A 22,759-nucleotide genomic window follows, 5' to 3' on the forward strand; every position below is an offset into this window, starting at 1 on the left:
GCTGGTACATACATAGTGAGCACAGTTCAACATATATTCTGTCACTTTTGAGGAGAGGAATCTCGGGCTGGCCACTTTGCTCATGAGGATTCTGTCTTCTGAGAACACAGTCTTTGGAGACTCAGTGGTTGGGCCCAAGGGGGTGGCTTAAATATGAGTCCAGCCCTGGCCAGCACAGAGCAGTTGATGAATGGGCCATCTGGAGACTGTCTCTGAATTTTCTTTCTTTCTTTCCTTCTTCATTTGTTTTTTAAATTTTAGAATCAAAAGACTCTGGAGCTAATTCCTTGATAGTTATCAGAGCTGCCAAATGCAGGACTTGACAGCAGTTGGTGGAGCCATGTTCCGGGTCACACAGAGAAGCTGACAGACAGTGAAGGGCATGGGAGAAGATGAAGCCAACACGAGAAAAAAAAAGAGGGGGGAGAGAGGACAAGGGTCCAGTAGATGAGGAAAATACTGGAGATGAAGATGTCCCTGTTACATGCAGTGATGGCTCCGGGTGCCTTGGAGACTCTGTGGCTAGGTCCTTCCTGACTCGGCCATGGGAGATGCTGGTTCAAGGTGGACACCTGTGCTGACGGCATGAGTACAGCCATGGAGAGTGGAGCCTCCCTTGTTTCTACCCTCCCCCCCTCCCACCACCACCACTCACATACAGTTTTCTCCTCACGGTTCTTTGAATTGATCCGACCAGAACTAGTTTGGCATGATGAAGGCATGTGGACACTCCTGGCAGGAGGCAGCTGCCCAGAGGAAGGGGTAGGTGCATGTGCAGAAACACATCCCACCCAGGACACTTGAGGCCCAAGCGGCTGCCACTTGGAGAGCCCTTTCGTTTGTTTGTTTGCTTGCTTGCTTGCATTGGAGCCCTCAATAAGGCAGGGGGCAGCAAAGAATAACTGGAAAAGCGAGCCAGAGCAAACTTGAAGAGCAAGCCCGCCGGGGCTCAGGGATCAGGCCTGGGCTGGGTGGAAGCTGGCAGGAACCTGGACCCCAGGCTGGGTGAGCAGCTCTGCCCGTGGGGGCAGTAGGGGAGTGGGGGATGCAATGGCCTAGTTCCTGAGAGGGAGCCTTCCTCCTGGCAGCAGTGGGGAGCCACAAAGCAGCCACAAGGGCCAGGGGGCCTGGTGCTAAGTGGAAGGGTCCCTGCCTCTGACACATGAGTAATAGGCATGAGGAATGAGTTGGATTCCCCTGCCCACCCACCCACACACTCCAGGAGGGGCTGCTATAACCAATAAGCAACTCATAAATACAGAAGCCACTGGCATGCAAGGAGGGGCAGGCTTCTAGGCCACGGCCACGGCAACAGCAGGGCCACGGCCTCTTGTCCCCCTCCTCTGAACTCCGTAGGCTAACCAAGGAGAGAGTGGGAGAGCCTCAGTGCCTCCTCTCCCCCATACCCTCTCTGGACAGTCCCAGGTGGCAGCCCCCAGGGAGGGCTACACCTTGGTGCTCTGACTGCCCCTGGCACGCACTCTTCCTTTCCTCTTGCCCTGCTCCTCCAGGGGCACCTGGCTCTGGGTTGGGCTGGGGACTCGGTCCCCCGGGGCTCCCTGCTTCCGGGGCCGCTTCTCCCTGGCCGGCTGCCCGGAAGCACCGTCTCGGGGGACAGAGTCCTCGCTGGCCTGGCTAGGTAGGGGGTCTTGGGGGACTCGCGGGCTGTCTCCACCGGGAGGCTGGGTGGGGGGTTCCACTTCTGGCTCCGAGGCACCCGCCGCTGGCTTTCTCTTCGGAGGCCTTTCCTGGTGGGGAGCCCCCTCCTTTATCCTGGGGTGCTCCTCCGGGGCAGAATCCTTGGGCCTGGCCTCGGTGGGGGGCCGGGTTTTCTTCCTCTGTGCCGGTCCCCCAGGATGCTCGCTTTGGGAAGATGCTCCCTTGCGGGTCGCAGCTACCCTCAGAGCCGGGCGGTGCGGGGCGCGCTGGGCCTGGCCCCCTTTCCTGGGAGAACCTGCTGCTTCCCTGCTGTCGGGGGAGGGTCGGTGCATGGTTGGGCTTTGGGCTTTTCGGCTCTGGCTCCTCCCAGGGGCCCCGGGAGTGCTGCGGGGAGGATGCTCGGGCCTCTTTGGGGGTGTCTGCTTGCTCTTGGGTGCCGGGGACCCGGCTGCCTGCCGGCTCCTCGGGGTGGCCCTCAGGGACGCTTTAGCTGTCTCTCGGTGCGTGGGGAGTTTTTTTTTTCTAGCTCCTGCCACCTTTGTGGGCTCTTGGCTTTGGGGTAAGGCCTGCACGTCGTCGGGGGGCCTCTTGCTGGAAGCTTTGGGGGCCTGCTTTTCCCGGGCAGGGCGAGCCCGCGAGGTGCGGGGTCCCGGCTTTTCCGCAAAGGGCGTGGGGAGGCGAGGAAGCTTCACGCCCCGGGGACCCTCATCCTCGGGGGGTGGCACCTGGGGGGCCTGTTCCTGGCCAGGGGAGCCGATGAGAGGGAGTTTCACCTCCTTGGCTGGCTCCTCCTGGGCCTGCTGAGCGTTGGAGCCCGCGTGGGGACTCCGATTGGGGGGTGGTCTGGATTGAGGGGGGCTGATGGCTGGCAGCTTATTGGGGTCTCCCTCGGGAGCCAACAGAGGTCGGGGGGAGGGAGTCAGGGTCTGGTCAGAGGCTGTTCCCAAAGTGTCATCCCGGCTGGGTGAGAGGAGCTTGGGGGTGGGCCGAGGGCTCTGGAGGGGGGCAAGGACCCGGGGCTGGGGCAGCCTGGTGGGTGCCAGCCGGCTCCTGGGTGGTGGGGGCGCTGCCTCGTCCCCACCCTGGTGCTCCTGCGTACTTGTGGCATCTTGAGGACGGGGCAGCTCTGGGTAGGGAGTGCCAGCCCTGACAGCTCCTGCTTTGGAGGTCCCTGCCTCTGGAGGTTGTTGGGAGTCTCCCACAGATGACCCCACAGGGTCATCCTGGGAGCTGGGGGGTGGCAGGTCAGCTGGCTTGGCTTCCTCAGCCTGTCCTTCTTGGGGGTCGAGGGCTGCTGGAGCAATGGAGGTCCCTGTGGTCTCCCCGGATTCCTCATCCTGGCCAGGCTGTGGGGGAGGAGCTGGGTGCATGGACGGCTGTCCGTTTGCAGGGCCATCTGACGGCTGTTGGTCGCTGGAGTCTCCGGTCTCCTGGGGATTGCCAGGCTCTGCGTCCGTGGGGCTGTTGGGTGCTGCTCCCTCCTGGTCCTGCGAGGGAGATGGGTTGTGGGGTGCGGGGACCTCCAACTGCATTCCAGTGCGCTGCTCCGAGGAGGGTGGCCCATCAGCTTGCAGCCTCGCCAAGCGTCTTGGGGAAGGCACCAAGTGTGCGGGTACCCCAGAAGCAGTCTTCTTGCTAGAGGGAGCCCCTGGTTTGATACAAGAAGAAGTTAGCACGGCACTTCTCAGCACATGCAACAAGGCACCGTTCAGATGATTAATGGACAAACTCTATCCTTTGCTGATTGGAGGCAGGCCCTGGGCAAGAATAAGATGACTTACAGAGCAGACGATACCCCATCTTTCTCTCTGGGGGATTGTAAATGTACCTGTACATTTAGTGGAACTTGGGTCAGGGTTTATTGACTGAAAAAAAAGGGGGGGAGGAGGGTGATTAATGAATAAATAGAGGTGTATGCCCAGAACCAAAATCGAGATAGATCCAGGTCTGTAAGTGGTAGGAGAACTTTCAAACTGAAGGGAATTTAACATTTCCGCCACCTTACAGGTCCTGCTGTGTCTGATGGCAGAAATGGCCAGGCCAGAGCCCCTTTAAACTGTGAGGAGGTGTGGCAGTTACAATGTCTCAGAGGTTCAGCAGGTCCTACATGATGAAGAGAAAAGGCAGGCAAGAAATGGAGCTGAGAGAATCAGAAAGCACCTTGGCTCAGAAACCCATCCGGGCTTCTTTGACCTGATTTCTATTCCCCCCCTAACCCAGGGCTGCCCTTTGCTCTCCATGTTGATCCTGGCCACAGAAATGCCTCTGGCAGACCATCCAGATGGAAGCCATGTTGGAGGCTACACTGGACAGGAGTCAGGGGTGGCACATCCTTTCGTTACCATGGAGACCAAGTCCTCAGAGTGACTCTGGTGTTATGGAGACAATCGCCACAGCAGTTTCCTGCTGGTGACAGAAATGCTGAGACATTTTGGTGGCCTAAAGTTCACCTTAACCCGGTTCCCAAGGACCTGACTCTGAGGAGCGAGGAGGTGTCTGAGGTGGCACAGGGTCTCAAACAATCTCCAAGAAACCCATCTCGGCTTGTGTTGGGAGAAATCTGACATTCAGAGAAACACCTTCCCCATCCTCAGAAGCTACCTGGTTCCTGGCCAGCATCTTCCTGATCCCTGTAGAAGGATGCGCTTTGACTACTCGACATTCTCACTGACCCTCTTAGTAGAGCGCATGCCCCTGGCCTCTGGTGAGACCAGATGTCTGTGCGGAAGCGAACGGGCAAAGTCAAACAAGGAGAAGCTTGCCTCTTGGTAGGGCTTCTGGGGAGATGCCTGGCTCATCACTATGGTCACTGGTTTGTCCATGTTCTAAATGGAAATCTATTAAGTCAAGGAAAACTGTCATGATATAGACACAGTGAAAATCTCTAGAACGGACAATCTGAGATAGAAAGTAACTGCTTCTGGGGGGGCCAAGAGAATTTGTTGACTATGAAGTTTCCATTTGAGTGATGAACATTTTTTGAAGATAGTTAAAGGTGCTGGTCTTGGTGAATGTGGTGGAATCGTGCACTTAAAATGGCCAATTTTATGTGTGATGGATTAAAAAGAACAAAACATTTAGAACATGTAACTATATAAGGAAAGGAAAAACTAATAGCAGGTTCTTCACCTCTTTAAGCCCTCCTAATTTTCTATCATCAGACAAATAAAGTTCTTCTTTTTTAATGCCAGAGCCACAATTTAGCAATTCACACAACTTGGCAAATGATCACAGTCCTGTTATTAGAGATAAAGACACCATTTTATGGACTGGCAAATTGCTCAATTTTCCCATTTGACTCATCATCACCAATCTCTTCTATCGTTAGAATTCTGAATAACGACTTGCAAATCTTTTATTTTATGATCCTTATAGCAAGACTACAGAGGAGAGTTAAATCATCCTTTAAAATGCTTTATAGAAATGCTAACAATTCCTGAAAAAAAAAAGTTAAACAAATAGAGGACTAAGATCCCGAATACTGAGTTGTGAATATAGTTAATCTTCTCTTTTTTATAGAAAATATATTGTTTTCTTGGACTTTTAACTCTTGTTGTTTCAGAAATGAATATAACATGTATTGCTGTAGGCAGGAAAAATAGACAATTCTGTATCTTAAGGGATGAACATTAAAGTAATGGCACACCTAATTATCTTGGGGACTCATAATCACTATGAATCTAAAGTTACTATTGTACACATGTGTTAATTGAAAATTCAATTCCTCTCCCCGCTGGTGAAGTCCTCCATTCTGGGTTCAGGCTGACGAAGACGGGCCTACGCTTACTTGTCTCCCCACATTTCATCTTCAAGTGTGCAAATTAAAACTGCATTCTTATTTGCAAATTAGCAACACAAAAATTTTATCAAAGATGTTTGAGGATCATCTCAGCTCACATCGCTACCATATCACTGTCTCTGTGCAAACAAAGTCGGTGGCTATCAGATTTCTGCCTGTATTTGAAGCCTAACACTCAAGTCAACGGTCAAAATTCCCAGTTCTGGAAGACCGAACTCTAACAACATCCCTTGACATTGCACGCAGCTGTTTTCTGGTTCTGTATTTTAGAAATGGAAGTTTAGTGATTTCTCTAGTCTAATCAGTGACATTTGGTGACACTTAGGAAAGTGAGCTTGGGATTAAGATGGTAACAGATGCTTGCTTCACTCACAGAAATGATCTGGAACCAGGAATGCTGTGGAGACCATCCCACAGCACAGCGGCAAGATTGAAGCAACCCTAGAACCTGAAGGATCAAGTCAGAATGCATTAGACAGGGCTCTGAGCAATTCCTAGCATCAATGTGACAGAGGTGGGAGGTAGAGGGATGTGTGGGAGCCAGAGTTGGGTTTGGGAGGGGCCCAAAGGTAGAGAAGTCCATCCGAGGCCTAAGCAAAGAGCAAACTAAGAAAGGGTAGAGGCAAACAGGCAAGAGGAAACCCACAACTGAGAGCAAAAACTCTGTAAGGACAACAGAAAAAGTACTCTGACTCTTCCTCACCCACTCCCCTTGGGATCGACTCTGATATTAAGAAGTATATCAATAGCAGAATGATACCAGGTCTGGGCTCTCAAGAGGAAACAGACCATCCCTAGCATGCTCACTACAGTGGCTGGGCCCCAACTCCACACCACTGACCCAGACGTACCTCCTTGGTAGTCTAAGGCACCCAAGGTAGCCAGTGGTTACCAAAATGCAAGCGTAAGTATTGCCACAGCACATTTCCCCTGCCTCATGGATACATATTTTTTTAAAATGAGGAATAATTTAAAGTAGCAAATGAGCAGAGGGAAGACTATTAAATCTGGCAACTTGAGATCTCAAAGTGATATGTTATCACAAGACGAGCATAACACTCCAAAAACCAATTTTTTTCAATTGTTGTTGGTTTGGTTTATTGTGCCAATAATTGTAACACACTTCTTTTAAGACATAAGTCCAGAGATTTCTAGTTTCATTCAGCAAATTGATGTAGTAGAATCAATTAATTCCAAAGATTAAAAAAAACTCAAAAGTATAGATCATTGTTTTCTAAATGTCTAAGACAAAGAGAAAATAGCAAAGACATTCCTGTAAGAGCCAGGATTGAGAGTGTGAGGGAGCATACTCTTTAGATAATTTTAATATTAATTTTATATCAGATTATTCCTAGGTGGATTTAAAATATTACAAGAAAGTCATTTTCCCCAAATAGTTATGTTAATGTTGCAACTTTACAATTTGAGATGAGATTGAACCAGTACACAACGCCCCATGTGCCTTTAATTCTCTTCATAAATTAAATTCGTCAAATGTCCTTGCTAGTTGTCTTTCCAATAGGGCTTTCAGGAGTCCTAAGCCATACCACATTTTCTTTAACTTTCTTGTTTTGCTCGATAGAAAAAAATTAATAAATAAAAGAGGGGGGAGTTATTTCATGGGAGACAGCCTTATTTCTCTTTAAAGTGTGTGTGTGTGTGTGTGTGTGTGTGTGTGTGTGTGTGTGTGTGTGTGTGTGTGGATGGGGAAATCAATGTGAAATGTATCATGCAGTATACACCCTCACCACGACAACTTCGCTCCATTCAAATTCTGTTTTGTACTCTGTGGCATAGTAACTGTAATCAAGGTTTTAAAACATTGTTATTCTAGGCACTGTGATTCACAATATTGATAATGTCAACGTTTCATGCAAAAATGAAAAAATTCAAACACCGTGCTGTCCCCCAGAGTTTCAGCTTCCCTCCACTATGTCCCAGTGTCACCACATCCTATCTCCCAGTCCTGCCTTTCATGCTTCCTATTAAAGACCAGTCCTCAGTTTCTGCTGCCTTGGAGTATTTATAGTTCCTTTACTGTTTTCCTTTCCTTTATATACCACACATGAGGGAGATTATTCTGAATCTGCCCCTCTCCTTCTGACTAACTTCACTCGGCATGAGATTCTCCAGATATATCCATGTAGCCACAAAGTGCATGATTTTGTCTTTTCTAATAGCTGAACACTATTCCATTGTGTATAAGTACCACCGTCTCTTTACCAAGTCATCTGCTCTCGGATATCTGGGCTGTTTCCAGATATTGGCTATTGTGAATAGTGCTGCAATGAACACAGGTGTGCCAATGTCTTTTCTGAAGAGAGTTTTTGGGGCCCTTGAGCAAATATCAAGAAGTGGTATAACAGGAACATAATAGGAGATCAATACTTAGGTTTTTGAGAAATGTCCATGCTATTTTCTCAAAGGGCTGGACCAAACTCAAAGACACAGATTATTGTCTTCCTACCCAAGAGAGAATTCAAAAGAACTGTTGTAGAGAAACCTTAAGAGAAATGAGGAAACTCAGAAAAGCAACACAGTGAGTTCAGGAATAAAAGTCAATGAGCTGAAGGTAAAGGTTGAGGCTTTCAATAAGAAACGAACAGATTCAGGAGGTGAAAGAATCAATAAAACAATGCCTGTACTGCAGTGACAAGCCATAGAAATAGTTCAGGGGCGAAGGCTCTTGTCTTTCATGTAGTCTGAATACCCGACATCACTTATGGTCTCCTGAACATTATCAGACGTTATACCTGACAAAAGAGCCTGGAATAGTTCCTGAACAATTGTTAGGTATGGATCAACATTCTCCCCTTCCCCCTCTTACAGGGAGGAAAATAAGAAATGCTGCTGAACGCTATGGAAATAGTTATGACAGGGGCAATAAACTTGAAGGTATAAACCAAAAAGTGAGAGGGCTGAAGGGATAGTACAGCAGGGAGAGCATTTACCTTGTACTCAGCCAACCCAGGTTCAATCCAGGAGGATTTGACTAAGGAGTCCATAATCAAAATAGACCCCCCCCCCATCCCATATGGTCCCTAGAACCCGCCAGGAGTGATCCCTGAGCCCAAAGCAGGAGTAAACCCTGATCATCACTGGGTGTGCTCCTGCCCTCCAATAAAATCTTAAAAATGATTCAGAAGCAAGAGGAAAGAAAAAATAAGATATGGAAAACTTGAATGAACACTGTGGGGGCTACCCTACCATATTTATAAGGTTATAGGTAACCCTGAGAACAAGAAAAAGGAGAAGGGAACTGACGGTTTATTTAAATAAATTGAAGAAGAGTTAGGAGATAGTAGAGAGCTAGGTTTGAGAGGAAGAAAACACATATTTATGTCTTTTCAACAACTAGTCATCTTAATGCAGAGATCTGCACCAAGGCACTCATACTAAAACTATTGAGAGTCCAAGAAAGAATATTGAGGGAAGTCAGGGGAAAAGGTAAGTTACAGAGGACCACATCAGACTTCTTGGACACTGGAAAACATGCTCAAAACAGTCAAAGATTTAAAAAAAACTCTATTATCCAAGAGTACTCTGCAAAGCTAGTTTTCATCATTATAAAGCAAAAATTATAAAGGGAAAATAAAGAGAACTGGGAGTGACAAACTTAATCTGTACATGTATGGAAAGGTGATTTATATAAATGGAGCCAGAAGAGTCTATTCAATAAATGGTCCTGGGATGATGACCTGGATAGCCAAAAGAGTGATCTAGACAACCACACAATACCATATGCACAAATTAACTTTAAATGGATTAAAAACTTGAATAGTAAGACTTGAAACCATGAAATCCAGAGAAGAAAATACAGGTAATCTGCTCCTTGACATTGATCTGGAGATGTCCCTGGAACAAACTCCAATGATGAGTGAAATACAAAATCAAACTAAAATCAAAACAAACCAAAAGGCTCTTGAAGCAATATTTTAAAAAGCAATCCTAGATCTGGAAAAGAGTCCATAGTCAAAATACTCTTCCCCCCCACCCCAAAAAAAGACCAGTTAAACTCAACAACAAAAACTTGATAGGAAAAAATGATCTGAAAAAAGTGTTCTCCAAAGACATATCAATGGCCAATGAAAAGGTATTCATCAGCTGTATCAGGAAAATGCACACTAACCCAACAAAAATCTACCCATTGCCTCGTACCTGTGACAACAAGTATTAAGCAAGAGACAAGAAACAGGTAACTGAAGAGGAAGTGGGAATGGAGACTGGTTGAGCCTTATGGGAAGAAGTATGGAGAGCCCTCAAAAGTCTAGAAATGGAAATGCCATACAATCCAGTATCCAGTTATACTTCTGGGCATTCACCTGAAAGAGACACAAATTCAAAAAGATAGATGCACATCCATGTATAATGTAACACTATTTACAAGATCCAAGATAAGGAAACAACTTAATTGCTCATCAGCAGATGACTGGAAAAAGATGTGGTATTTATACGCAATGGAATACTACTCAGCAGAACTCTCCATTCATGAAAGACAAAACCTGCCATCAGCAATACCTGGATGGACCTAGAGGATGTCATGGTAAGTGAAGCAAGCAAAACAGAGAAAAATCAACATTCTATGCAGTATATTAACTGAATTAAACAAAACCAAAAAAATCTTGGACTTTAAGTTCAAATCAAAGGTTGGGGGGAGCAAGTAAATTGGGTAAAAATGAGTCAATTTTATGGTGACACAAAAAACTGGGCTTTCTGTGGTGAACTTCAAAGTATATATAGGTGTCAATTTGTAATGATGCACAGCAGAAACTTACATAATGGTGTACTACTGCTGCAACAGTTTTAAATATATAAATAAGTGCCTTTGAGATGGAGATAAGCAAAATAAAGCATGAAACTGACGCTTCCCATTTTCTTTTGAGTTTTCTAATGGCCCAAACAAACCTGTCTTTATATAGAATCTTTAACTGCTTTTAATTTCCCTTTCTTCCCTTTGATAACTCCAACACACACACACACACACACACACACACACACACATCCACTGTGCTATGTTGAATAATGAAACTTTATTTGTGTTTCTTGAGAAACATTTCACATATAACTAATGTAAGTATTTCCATAAGTCTACCTAAACAATGAAAGTTAAAATTAGGCATTTGGAGTCAGCCAGCTCAGAATGGAAGCAAAGAAGTGCGAGGCAACTTGCAGGGGCCCTAGACCCCATATCTGGAGGGATGGCATTTGTTGTGGGGTGACTGAAGAGGAAGTACCTCAGGTCTGCACCATGAGGGGCACGAGTGCAGCACTGGTCAAAGAACTCAGCCTTTGGTGAGACATTTAGGCAAGAGCAAAGACAAGTCAAAGACACACTGGTGGGAGGGAACCCGCTGAGACTCCAAAGAGGGAATTTCTGTGCAGTCTAGTTTGGGGACCATCTTTTGTTGTCTTCTCTGAGGAAGTTTCATTTGGGGAATGTCAGAAGTTTGGGGGTTTCATGCTAGGGCATTTCCCAGAGGCCTGTAACTAAATGGTGAGTCTGTGCTTATTGTTTGGGGTGCCTGGACTTTGGCCACTGTCAGCTCATTGAATGGGAGAACTTGTGCCAAGTTCATTTTCGTCCTTCTTGCAACAATTTAAGTGGAGAGGGCCCCGGGTCTGCAAAAGTTTTATATTTGTATAAACTCAGGGCTTTCAAAGTGTCTGAGCCAAGCTAATATGTTTAAGTTGGGGCAACTTTGGTTGCCCTATCTGCTCTGTAGTCAATAGCTCAAACTCCTTGGCACCCAATCAACAGCCCTAAAACTCCCAGAGGCCCCTGGTGTACTTCCTGGGCCTCCAGAAACACTGTGAAAGTTTGGCAATGACTGTGTCAATTTGCATTATTAAATTCTCACTTGAATAAAGGTCTTGATGAGGTCACTCTCTGTGCAAGTTTATCCTTAAGCCACCTACTGACAAAAAAATGCTCTCCCCAGATTAGCAGTGTAACTGCATTATTTTCCAAAACACTAAGCCTGCCAGAAAACTAAACAAAACAAAACAAAAAAAACAGGGATATATGGAGGCTGATGATTTGGCATATTAATTATAAACCTGCCTCCCATCTACTTTTATATGCTGGAATTCTATTAGTCAATAAGGGGACAGCCCTGTTTCAGCTATTAAACACATCTGAGAGTGATAACAAACATTTTCACAAATAGTACAATAATTCAATCCTATCGTGGAATCAGAAGGCCGAAGCTAATTAGTCCAAATAAAAGAAGTTTTATTAGACCCTTTAAAATGGGAGTCTCTTTCCCTGTGAGTGTATTACATGGTCTATTAATTTTGTGGAATCAAAACTGCACCCGATAGCTGTTTTCCTGCTGGTCTAGGAGTAGGCAAAGACGGCGCCAGAGAGCTGGGCCCACGTTGTCTGCTGCAGCCCCTCCGTTCCACAGGGCCCCGGGTGCTGCTCACAGTTAGAAGTGGCCGGGCTCGGGGGACTGACTCGTGTTTATCCAAACCCACGAGGGGCTGATTTAAAAACCAGAACGCCAACTTATTAATTTACAATGGGACATGGGCCTGGCTCAGGGACCCGAGCAGGGTGTTCTAACGTAGGGGACAGTCCCACTGAGAGAGGGCCACCCCGGGAGACCAAATTAAAGAGCAGAGGTTGCTGGGTTAGCAAAGATTTCGGTTTTCCTCAAGAGAAACTTCCAACAGGCTACAGAGGCCTCATTAGGTTCACAGCGCGATACTTCCACCATGGCTTTCGAAAGAACAGAGGTCTGCTGCCAAGCAGGGCTGGGGAAGGACACCCGCGCAGTCCCCAGGGGATGGCCTTCCTTCGAGGCCAAGCACAGTCCCCCACTACCGCCTTCAGGAACTATCTGGGCCATATCTCCTATGACATGGAAGTAGCAGGGCACCCTCCAACCTTATATTTTGTTGATTGTGAGCAGTTTCACACTTGACCTCAAAACTCTAAACAGCAAGCATGGCAAACTGCAACAGAGCACAATTCATCTGGACTCTGGTAATGAAAGAGGAAGCTTCAGTTTACCCTTGCCAGCTGCTGTGAGCAGTCCTGCTTTGGGCTGGCCCATCCTACATTTTTTTTTTTTTGCTTTTTGGGTCACACCCGGCGATGCTCAGGGGTTACTCCTGGCTCATGCACTCAGGAATTGCTCCTGGCGGTGCTCGGAGGACCATATGGGATGCTGGGAATCGAACCTGTGTTGGCCATGTTGGCTGCATGCAAGGCAAACGCCCTACCCGCTGTGCTATCGCTCCAGTCCCCATCCTACATTTTTGACTCCCTGCAAATTGCTGGGCTTTTTCTGATAAACAGGGAGTTAACAATTGTCCATCATAAAAGTCTGCCCCCAGAGCATAGGCATATAGGGAGACTAAGATAATGGACAATACCCAAGGCAGGTGACCAGAAAGACAAACCAGCCCGACCACCCTTTAGATTCCCCACAATCTCTGTGATACTAGTTGATTGAGGCAAAGGCCCTTTAAAATGGCCTACACAAAACTCTTAGTTTTAACTTAGTCCTATACTAATGGGGAGCTCCTTTTTCCCTCTCTTCTACATTCCAATAAAGTTTTCTACCTTCCAGCTCTGAGCCTGAGCATCTTTATTATTCAATATTTTCATTTTTGAAAATATTGAAGAGTTCAGTCCCCAGCATGGCTGGTGTGCAGAGGAGCAAGAAAATCCTCTTTGGGCTAAAGAGACATCATATCTGGAAGAGAGGGACACACAGGCGAATATGGTCTGGTCTACAATGGGGTGGGAGAGGGGAACTCACCTTCTTTTTTAGGGAGATCAACACACATCACATAAAATGCACCATAGTCATGGTATAAAGAGGAGAGTTTGATTTCCACTGTGGATGACCATCACCACCAGCCCCTTTCAGGATGCTCTTTCTTCTGGAAAACCGAAACTCTGTATCTGTTAAGCACTAACCCCTCATTCCACTCTCCTCTACGCCACTGGCCAAATTTCGACTCTCTTCTCCTAGGCTTTGACAATGCTCCCCAGCTCTTGCATTGGAATCCTATTCACTTTGTGAGGTTTTTGTGTGATCAGCTCAATCACAGCAGACTGTCCTAAAGGTTTTGCCAGTGAAGAAGGGGCCTATGTCAAGTTCCTTTCTTCCTCAGACTGATAGCGTCTCAAGTCCCATGGTCAGTATATGGCCTCATTATAACTGCTATGGATGTGTGTGTGTGTGTGTGTGTGTGTGTGTGTGTGTGTGTGTGTGTGTAAAAATACCTGCTTTCTGGAAACTGGAGCATTAGTAGAGTAAGTAGGGGCGCTTGCCTTGCACACAGTTGACCTGAGTTCAATCCCCAGTTCAAGTTCCTTGAGCCCTCTAGGAGTGATTTCTGAGGCATAGAGCTAGGAGTAAGCTCTAAGCATAGCTGGCTGTGGCCCCCAAACCAAACCAAACCAAACCAAACCAAACCCAATTTAAAAAAACCCATACTTGCTTTCTGTTCTTTAGAATATATGTCCAAAAGTAGAATTGCTGTATTGTACAGTAATTCCATTTATTTTTCTGTCTCTAGGCCACAGCCAGTTGTTCTCAGGACTATTGGTTCTGTGCTCAGGGATCATTCCTGGTGGTGCTCAGGTGATCAAATATGGGGCCAGGGATAGAACCCAGGTTGACTGCATGCAAGACAAGGGCCTTACCCATTATACTTTCTCTCTCTCTAGGACAATTATTTTTTTTTCTTGGCTTTTGGGCCACACCCAGCAGAGCTCAAGGGCTGACACATGGCTCTGTGCTCAGGGATCACACATGGCAGGCTCAGGGGACATAGGGGATGCTGGGGTTTGAACCAGGGTCATCAGTGTGCAAGGCAAGTGCCCTATCTGCTGTATTATTGATCCATTCCCCCTATTTTTAGTTTTTGAGGAGTCACCATTATTGCTTTCTATTATAGCTCTATTTACCACTTCATATACCCAACTTTCTTGCACCCCTGCCACACTTCTTCTAGAGTAGCCATTCTCCTTCATGTGAAGTAGATGGGGTGGGGGGAGGGATACTTTTAGAGATATCTCAAAACACTTATGTCCCCAAATTCTGAGAGAGGGCTCTCATGTTCTCAGGCTTTGAAGTGTGCATGCCTCCCACATCCTCTGCTATTCCCTGGGCCCTGAGGCAGGTGGGGAACACGAATTCCACATAACAGACTGGAAAGCTGCAACTCGGATTAGAGAGGCAGCCAGCCCTGCCACAGGAACAGCAGGACCAGGTGGCCAGAGTCTGACCAGGCTTTGCCCACTGCGTACCGCAGGCAATGTTCTGAAGGCAGGGCCAGTGCAAAGAAGAGGGGGAAGTTATTTAGGCTGAAACAACATGAAATACAAACCTTCCAGGCAGAACACTATCCTGGCCCTCTCTGGGGGCGCAGTATTGTGAATCCTGAGTTCCGAATCACAAGGCTGACCTTTCGCTACCCTGAACCTCCAGGGTTCTGCTCAGCATGTCCCTAAAGGGAAGTCTCCAAATTCCCTTAAGGTCACAGAGACGGCAGCAGTTCTGCTCCAGAGGGCTGAGTCAGTTCCTTTGTGGGGACCAACAGTCTCCAAGGACACATGGGGATTAGAGAGTCAGTGGCAGAGTTAGCCTGATTTAGGGTGAGTGAGGGAGTGCCTAACAACAACTATGCACAATTTGTTTTCCTTACCATCAGAGAAATAAATATGATGGTGCAAAAGGTATAGCAAATTACCTGTTGGAGCCAAAGTCATAGCAGAGTGCTCAGACAATCCCAGGTATTCTCTGATAAGCCGACTCAGGTTTTGGTAGGCGATGTCCAGATCATCTACAGTGAAGGCAGAGAGTGTGTGTTTTCAAGTAAAAGATTTCCATTCAAACAGGGCAAGTTGATAAGTGGTACTGGTATTCATGATTCTTTTTTTGGGGGGCGGGAACAAAGTATTGATTGAGCCATACCTGGCTGTGCATAAGGATTACTCCTGGCAGTGCTCAAGTGACCCTATGTGGTGCTGGGGATTGAACCTGGATAGGCCATATGCAAGGCAAGTGCCCTACCTTCTGTACAATCTCTCTGATCTAGTCATGACTTTTCAGTACATTTAAGAATATTGTGGTTGGCAGGTTTCAGAGTCCCCAGAACACTTTCTTATAACATCGCTGCCTCCTTTAAAGTTGGGCAGAATCTCTGAAAGGGGAGAGCTAGAGAACTAATAGCCTCTTGTAATGATGATACAGTAAAAGGGTGTTTTGCAGATGAACCTCAGGATACTTCCCAGTTGAATTTCGGCTAATCAAAAGGGGTCTAGTTAATCACATGAGTCTTGCAATGAAGATTTTCTGGTAGCCAGAGAGGAAGTCACTGGATTAGGCTCTGAGAAGGAGTTGTGCTACTACTGGCTCAAAAGTTGGAGGGTGGGGTACGTGGATAAGACTGGAGGAAGGTGTGAGAACACAGGGTAGCCCTCAGTACATAGTCAGCAAGGAACGAGGGCCCACAATCTAACAACCAGAAGAAACCATGTTTTGCCAACATTGAGAAGATGCTTGGATTTCCTCCCAGCAAACCTATACTTCAAGGACAAAAGTTACCTGCATTGATCACGGCATCAAAATATCCTGGTAACGTCTGATTAATTTTAATATAAAGGTCCACTCTGGAGACAGCAAATTCAATCTCTGTACGACTGAATAATCCCTTTCTCCTCAAGTATCCCTCATATTTTGTCTTGTTCATGGGTACCACCAGAATATAACGAGGCTCGAAATAGGAGCATTTCAAACTTCTTACACCCTATGCATCAAAAGAAAACATTAGAAATAGACACAAAATGTAGACATCATTTGAAGACATGTGACTACTTAAACATAATAAAGCTGTATCAAAGAACTTATCTAATTAGCTATTTTCCTATCAATATCTCAAAATTCTTTATCAAATATTAACTGTTATAACAAAATTGTACCCGGTAATCTTCTATTTCCCTGTTATAAAAAATAGTTTAAAAAGTTTACTACATATAAGTAGGCATGCCCACAGCAGTATGTATTTTGGTACTAAAAAATAATTTTGGGATCTAGAGGGATAGCACCTGGATTTAAGCACCTATGGTCACATGGGGGCCAGGGCAATAGTACAGTGACTAAGACACTTGCTTGAATAAGAACAGTCTGGATTCAATCCCCAGCAACCCACAAAGTCCCCTGAGCCCACCAGGAATGATGCCTGAGTCTAGAACTGGGAGTAAGCCTTGACTTCTGGTGACACCTCAACCATGTGTGTGTATGGGAAACCCAACAAAGAGAGCATCGCTCAGGGAACACACAACAGAAAAGTCATGCCAGTACCTCAGCAGGAAGAACTACTTCTGGAGAGCACCACATGCATCACAGTGTGCCTCAGCTCAGTATGACTGCAAAGGCTATATTGCTCAGATAAGGCGATTATAAAACTCAACTGTCTTGGAACATTTCAAGTATTTTCTACAGACATATATATATGTCTATATATATAGACATATATATGTATATATAGCACTGTAGCACTGTCCTCCCATTGTTCATCGATTTGTTTAAGCAGGTACCAGTAACGTCTCCATTGTGAGACTCGTTACTGTTTTTGGCATATTGAATATGTCATGGGGAGATTGCCAGGCTCTGCCGTGCAGGCAGGATACTCTCAGTAGCTTGCCGGGCTCTCCAAGAGGGACAGAGGATTTGAACCTGGGTCAGTCACGTGCAAGGAAAACGCCCTACTCATTGTGCTATCACTCCAGCTGGAGCGATATATATATATATATATATATATATATATATATATATATATAGTGATATATATATAATCAAACCACAGAGTGTATGTTTATGCTTGTGTTTTTTGTTTGTTTGTTTTAGGACCACATTCACCTTTGCTCAGGACTTTGTCTGGTCCTGTGTTCAGGTTGGTCATCTGCAAGACAAGCGCTTTAACCTACTGTACTATCTTCTTTGGTTTTATGCTTTTATATCTTAATTTTGAAAAGCCTTCTAGAGATTCTAATTACAGATCACTCTGTTTGGGCAGGTGAAAGTTGGTGGTGGGGGGCGGGGAAACAGGATATTGGGGAAGAGAGAAGAAAAAACTCCTGGACTCTGCAAGTCTAAACTGCCTGATGCATGAACATAGTATAACCCGTGAGCAAGCAGAGGGCCAACAGAGTCCAGCCCACACATCTCTGGTGGAGAAAAAAGAGCAAAGAGCAGTGGAGTCCTGTTCCAAGAGGTGACTCCCTTCCCTGTAAAAGCCAAAGACCATGACTTGTACCCATACCTGATCACCTAGTGAGGGAGTAACTTAAACAACAAATCCAGGGTGGCAACTATGTACTCAGAGTATTTCTGGTCATCTAAATCCTACCTTAATAATTTTCAGGAATCTTGGGGATCCCGGAGGAAAAAAAAAAAAAGAAAAAACAGGTTCCAAAAAGAGCCGAGATCACCGGCAAGTTCCAGATGGAGTAGGCGCCGCATCCCGCCTCCCCCAGATGGAACCCCGGTGACCAGAAGCCTCTACAAACACAGCTCGAGTATGCGGGAACGAGGACTTTTTCTCAAATCTGCCGGACTACACCTCCCAGGTAACCTCTGATTCCGGAAGTCACGCCCACAGCCCGCCCCCCAGCGCCATCTTTGAAGCGTTCAGCATAAGAGAAGGAACACATGGAGGGTGCGGGATCCCGGAGGAAAAAAAAAAAGAAAAAACAGGTTCCAAAAAGAGCCGAGATCACCGGCAAGTTCCAGATGGAGTAGGCGCCGCATCCCGCCTCCCCCAGATGGAACCCCGGTGACCAGAAGCATCTACAAACACAGCTCGAGTATGCGGGAACGAGGACTTTTTCTCAAAACCGCGTGGCCATGATAGTACAGCGGGTAGGGTGTTTGCCTTGCACCCGGCTGACCCGGGTTTGATTCCCAGCATCCCATATGGTCCCCCGAGCAAAAAAAAAAAAAACCAGTAACATAAATGTTAAAGAATGCTAGAATAGGGCCAGAGTGATAGTACAGTGAGAAGGGCATTTGCTTTGCACACAGCAGACGTGTGTTCAATCCCCAGCATCCCACATGGTCCCCAATGCACCACCAGGAGTGATTCCTGAGTGCAGAACCAGGAGTAACCCTAACCCCTGAGCATCACTGGATGTGACCAAAAAAAAATCCCCTGGCCCCCCAAAATGAATGCTAGAATACAAAGCAAAATTTCTTCCCCTCCTAGGGTGTTGCTCCCTTCCGCCCTCCTCCCTCTGGAAAGAAAGATGGCGGCCACATGGGAGCCTTGTGGACAGCAGGTATGAGCCGGGGGTGTGGGGGCGACTAAAACCTCATGGGAAGGAGGGCGTTCCAGTCCGTCCTTCACGCCCTACCGAGGTCACCAGTCACCCCCCACGAGCGGCTCTCCAGCACAGCCACGGCCCCAGAAGCACAAGGACTTAATGCAGAACCCAGCAGCTTGGAGCAGAAAAGTGAACGGACTATGCATTGATCCAGGCAATCATTTCTGCCCAGAGGGGAAAGGGTGTTGCTCCCTTCCGCCCTCGTCCCTCTGGAAAGAAAGATGGCGGCCACATGGGAGCCTTGTGGACAGCAGGTATGAGCCGGGGGTGTGGGGGCAACTAAAACCTCATGGGAAGGGGGGCGTTCCGGTCCGTCCTTCACGCCCTACCGAGGTCACCAGTTGCCCCCCACGAGCGGCTCTCCAGCACGGCCACGGCCCCAGAAGCACAAGGACTTAATGCAGAACCCAGCAGCTTGGAGCAGAAAAGTGAACGGACTATGCATTGATCCAGGCCATCAAGTCTGCCGGAGGGGAAAGGGTGTTGCCCCATTCGCCCTCTCCTCTCTGGAAAGAAAGATGGCGGCCACATGGGAGCCTTGTGGACAGCAGGTATGAGCCGGGAGTGTGGGGGCGACTAAAACCTCATGGGAAGGGGGGCGTTTCGGTCCGCCCTTCACGCCCTACCGAGGCCACCAGTTGCCCCCACGAGCGGCTCTCCAGCACGGCCACAGCCCCAGAAGCACAATGACCTAATGCAGAACCCAGCAGCTTGGAGCAGAAAAGTGAAAGGACTATGCGTTAATCCAGGCAATCATTTCTGCCCAGAGGGGAAAGGGTGTTGCTCCCTTCCGCCCTCGTCCCTCTGGAAAGAAAGATGGCGGCCACATGGGAGCCTTGTGGACAGCAGGTATGAGCCGGGGGAGTGGGGGCGACTAAAACCTCATGGGTCGGGGGGTGTTCCGGTCCGTCCTTCACGCCCTACCGAGGTCACCAGTCGCCCCCCGTGAGCGGCTCTCCAGCACGGCCATGGCCCCAGAAGCACAAGGACTTAATGCAGAACCCAGCAGCTTGGAGCAGAAAAGTGAACGGACTATGCGTTGATCCAGCCCATCAAGTCTGCCGGAGGGGAAAGGGTGTTGCCCCATTCGCCCTCTCCTCTCTGGAAAGAAAGATGGCGGCCACATGGGAGCCTTGTGGACAGCAGGTATGAGCCGGGAGTGTGGGGGCGACTAAAACCTCATGGGAAGGGGGGCGTTTCGCTCCGCCCTTCACGCCCTACCGAGGCCACCGGTTGCCCCCCGCGAGCAGCTCTCCAGCACGGCCACGACTCCAGAACACAGAAACCAATTTCTTAACTATCTGACTTTCAGTAGAAATACTTCCAGGGTCAATAGGTAAAATAGCAGAAATCCAAAACCAACATTTAATTCTTGAACCCAGCTGTAGAAAGCAAATCACTTCACAATGCTTTTTCAGCATGTCTGATTTGGGGGGGGGTAAACTCTAAATAATAGTGGTGAATCTTTTATTGAAACAATGAATCTAATCAAAGCAGATAGAGTGTTAACTAGAATTCATCTGCCTCACAGGGACGGGGAGTGGTGGGGGGTGGGGTTTTATTGGGGTTCTTCATTTTTCATTTTCATTTCATCATCCTGTTATTCGTCGATTGTCTCGAGCAGGCCCCAGTAACGTCTCTTTCATCCTAGCCCTGAGATTATATTCAAGGCTCTTTAGGAGAATGAGACCCATCATTGTTACTGGTATTTGGCATATTTGGTACGCCACGGGGAGTTTGCCAGACTCTGCCCTGTGGGCAGGCTACATTCGATAGCCTGCAAGTTTGTCCAAAGTAGAAATAAGACAATAAGATGTCTTAAAAAAAAGTTCTGTTAAGATGTCGCGCGGCCGCATTTGCGGCCGCGCGGTTCCGGGATCTGGATTTTATAGTCTCTTCATGGTAAAAAATAAGTATTGGTAAAGGGAAATGTGTTTGATATTTGCATGACTGAGACATAAACCTGAAAGCTTTGTAACCTTTCCCACAGTGATTCAATAAATAAATTAAAAAAAATAATTTTCAGGAATCTTGCCTAATGCATATTGAGTATAAACTTGAAATCTCACACTTCCCTATGTCCCCTTAGGACCAAGAAATGTGCTACTATCCGTAGGAGCCTCAGGTCAGCACCCCCTCCCCTTCAACTCCACCACACACACACATTCATGCACATTAGAAATTAAATAATTGAATCAAAAACACTTACCTCTATTTCCATATGGATACAGCTTGCCAAGCCGTCTCTTGCGATGCCTTCTACTGTGTCCCTATTTAATCCATAATTGTGGTTCCCATAATTAAATGTTAGAATGAATTTCCCCTGAAATTTGAGAAGCACAAAGATTTTCAAATAACAGTTGCTACGATGATAGAACTTATTGGAAACCTTACTTCTATACCATCCCAATAGACACAAATATTAGCAATTATATGAGAATGACGGTTGGGTTTATGAAGTAACATCTAACTGTGACAGAGGGAGTTAGTAAAAATTCTCAGCTGACTCACAGTAGATTTCCAGAGATAAGCTGCTGACAAAGGCTCTGCAAGAAGGCACTGAAGCTTCTAGCAGAATGGACTGTTTTATTTGCTTACCCATGCCAAAACTACACCATAAACTTTCATTATCCAGAGAGCAAAATGAATGGCTGGCCCTTTGCCTCAAGCCACCTCAGACCTGCCAGCTACCCAGTAGTCCAGAAAAAACTTCCAGTCTCCAAAGTCTTGATTCTCAGATAAGCCCTGGGGCCGTGCATGACAGGGACACCCTGAGGATTTGGCAGTAGGTGACTCGGCCATGAAAACAGACCCAGAGAAAGGGCTGATCTGTCTCACAAATGCCGCTGTCACCCCAAATTGTCCCAAATGCAATTCAATAGAATTGCAGACTCCAGTTATTGGGAAGTATGGATACTTCGTTCTGCATTTGGAGATCCCTGTTCTGCCGAAACCTCTACTCCCTGGAAAAACATGAAACAATGCAAAGTGAAAAACAATGAAAAGCGGTACAGGGCTAGTGACACTTGGGCATGGGCATGGAGTGGGAGTGCTGACCCCTGAGACATAGAAACATTTACACTTTGGTTAGGCAATGTGGGCTACATTCTGGTTAGCCAACAATCAAACATGTAAATAGATAACACAGGCAAAAACATATCTTTCAAAATTATGAATTTTTGGGGGGGGTTGGGGAGGCACAAAATTACATGATACTAAACCACCAGGTTCTAATCTAAACTGAGAGACTGGTGGCAATAGTAATCAAAATTGGCAATGCTGGGCCCGATAGTACAGCGGGTAGGGTATTTTCCTTGCACGCAGCAGACCCAGTTTTGATCCTTGGTATACCATATGGTTCCCTAAGCAGTGCCAGGAGTAATTCCTGAGTGCAGAGCCAGGAGAACCCCCTGAGCATCACTGAGTATGCCAAAATACTCAAATAAATTTATTGTAAAAGTACAATAAAGAAAAAAAATGCAACACTGATGCTTCTCTCCCCATTGACATGACTTTGAAAGAAGAGTGTTGACTCCCAAGGAAGCATCATGAAATGACAGTAGTATCCTGCAGAACAGCAGCATGGAGGAGACTAGTGGTCCAGTTGGGACCTTCTGATCCCAGGTATTCTGGAGATCTTTTTTTATTTTTATTTATTTTTTTATTAGTAAAACACCATGAGGTACAGTTGTAGACTTACAAACTTTCATGCTTGGGTTTCAGTTATACAATGATCGAGTACCCATCCCTCAATCAGTGCCCATTCTCCACCACCAATGATTTCAGTAGCCCCCACCCCACTCCACCTCTGTGGCAGGGCATTCCCTTTTGCTCACTTTTTCCTTTAGGGTCTTGTAGTTTGAAATAGAGGTATTGAGTGGCCATCATGTTCAGTTTATAGTCTACTTTCTGCACACATCTCGCATCCCGAGCGAGTCCTCCAAACATCCCTTACT

At 46.8% G+C, this 22,759-nt stretch overlaps 1 protein-coding gene across 1 annotated transcript in view; it reads right to left on the reverse strand.

Moving 5' to 3' along the window:
• Positions 1-1,445: 1,445 nt before the first annotated feature.
• LRGUK (leucine rich repeats and guanylate kinase domain containing) overlaps positions 1,446-22,759 on the reverse strand; it is a 102,496-nt gene continuing 81,182 nt past the window's right edge. Inside the window, exons 13-17 of the mRNA XM_056123976.1 lie at positions 21,013-21,126; positions 16,027-16,228; positions 15,170-15,262; positions 13,698-13,700; positions 1,446-3,307 (exon numbers count right to left, since the gene is read on the reverse strand). Of these exons, the coding sequence (XP_055979951.1) occupies positions 1,446-3,307; positions 13,698-13,700; positions 15,170-15,262; positions 16,027-16,228; positions 21,013-21,126 (2,274 nt within the window). The remainder of the gene's footprint in view (positions 3,308-13,697; positions 13,701-15,169; positions 15,263-16,026; positions 16,229-21,012; positions 21,127-22,759) is intronic.

Source organism: Sorex fumeus, unplaced genomic scaffold, assembly GCF_029834395.1.
Source record: "Sorex fumeus unplaced genomic scaffold, SorFum_2.1 ptg000048l, whole genome shotgun sequence".
Taxonomy (NCBI): domain Eukaryota; kingdom Metazoa; phylum Chordata; class Mammalia; order Eulipotyphla; family Soricidae; genus Sorex; species Sorex fumeus.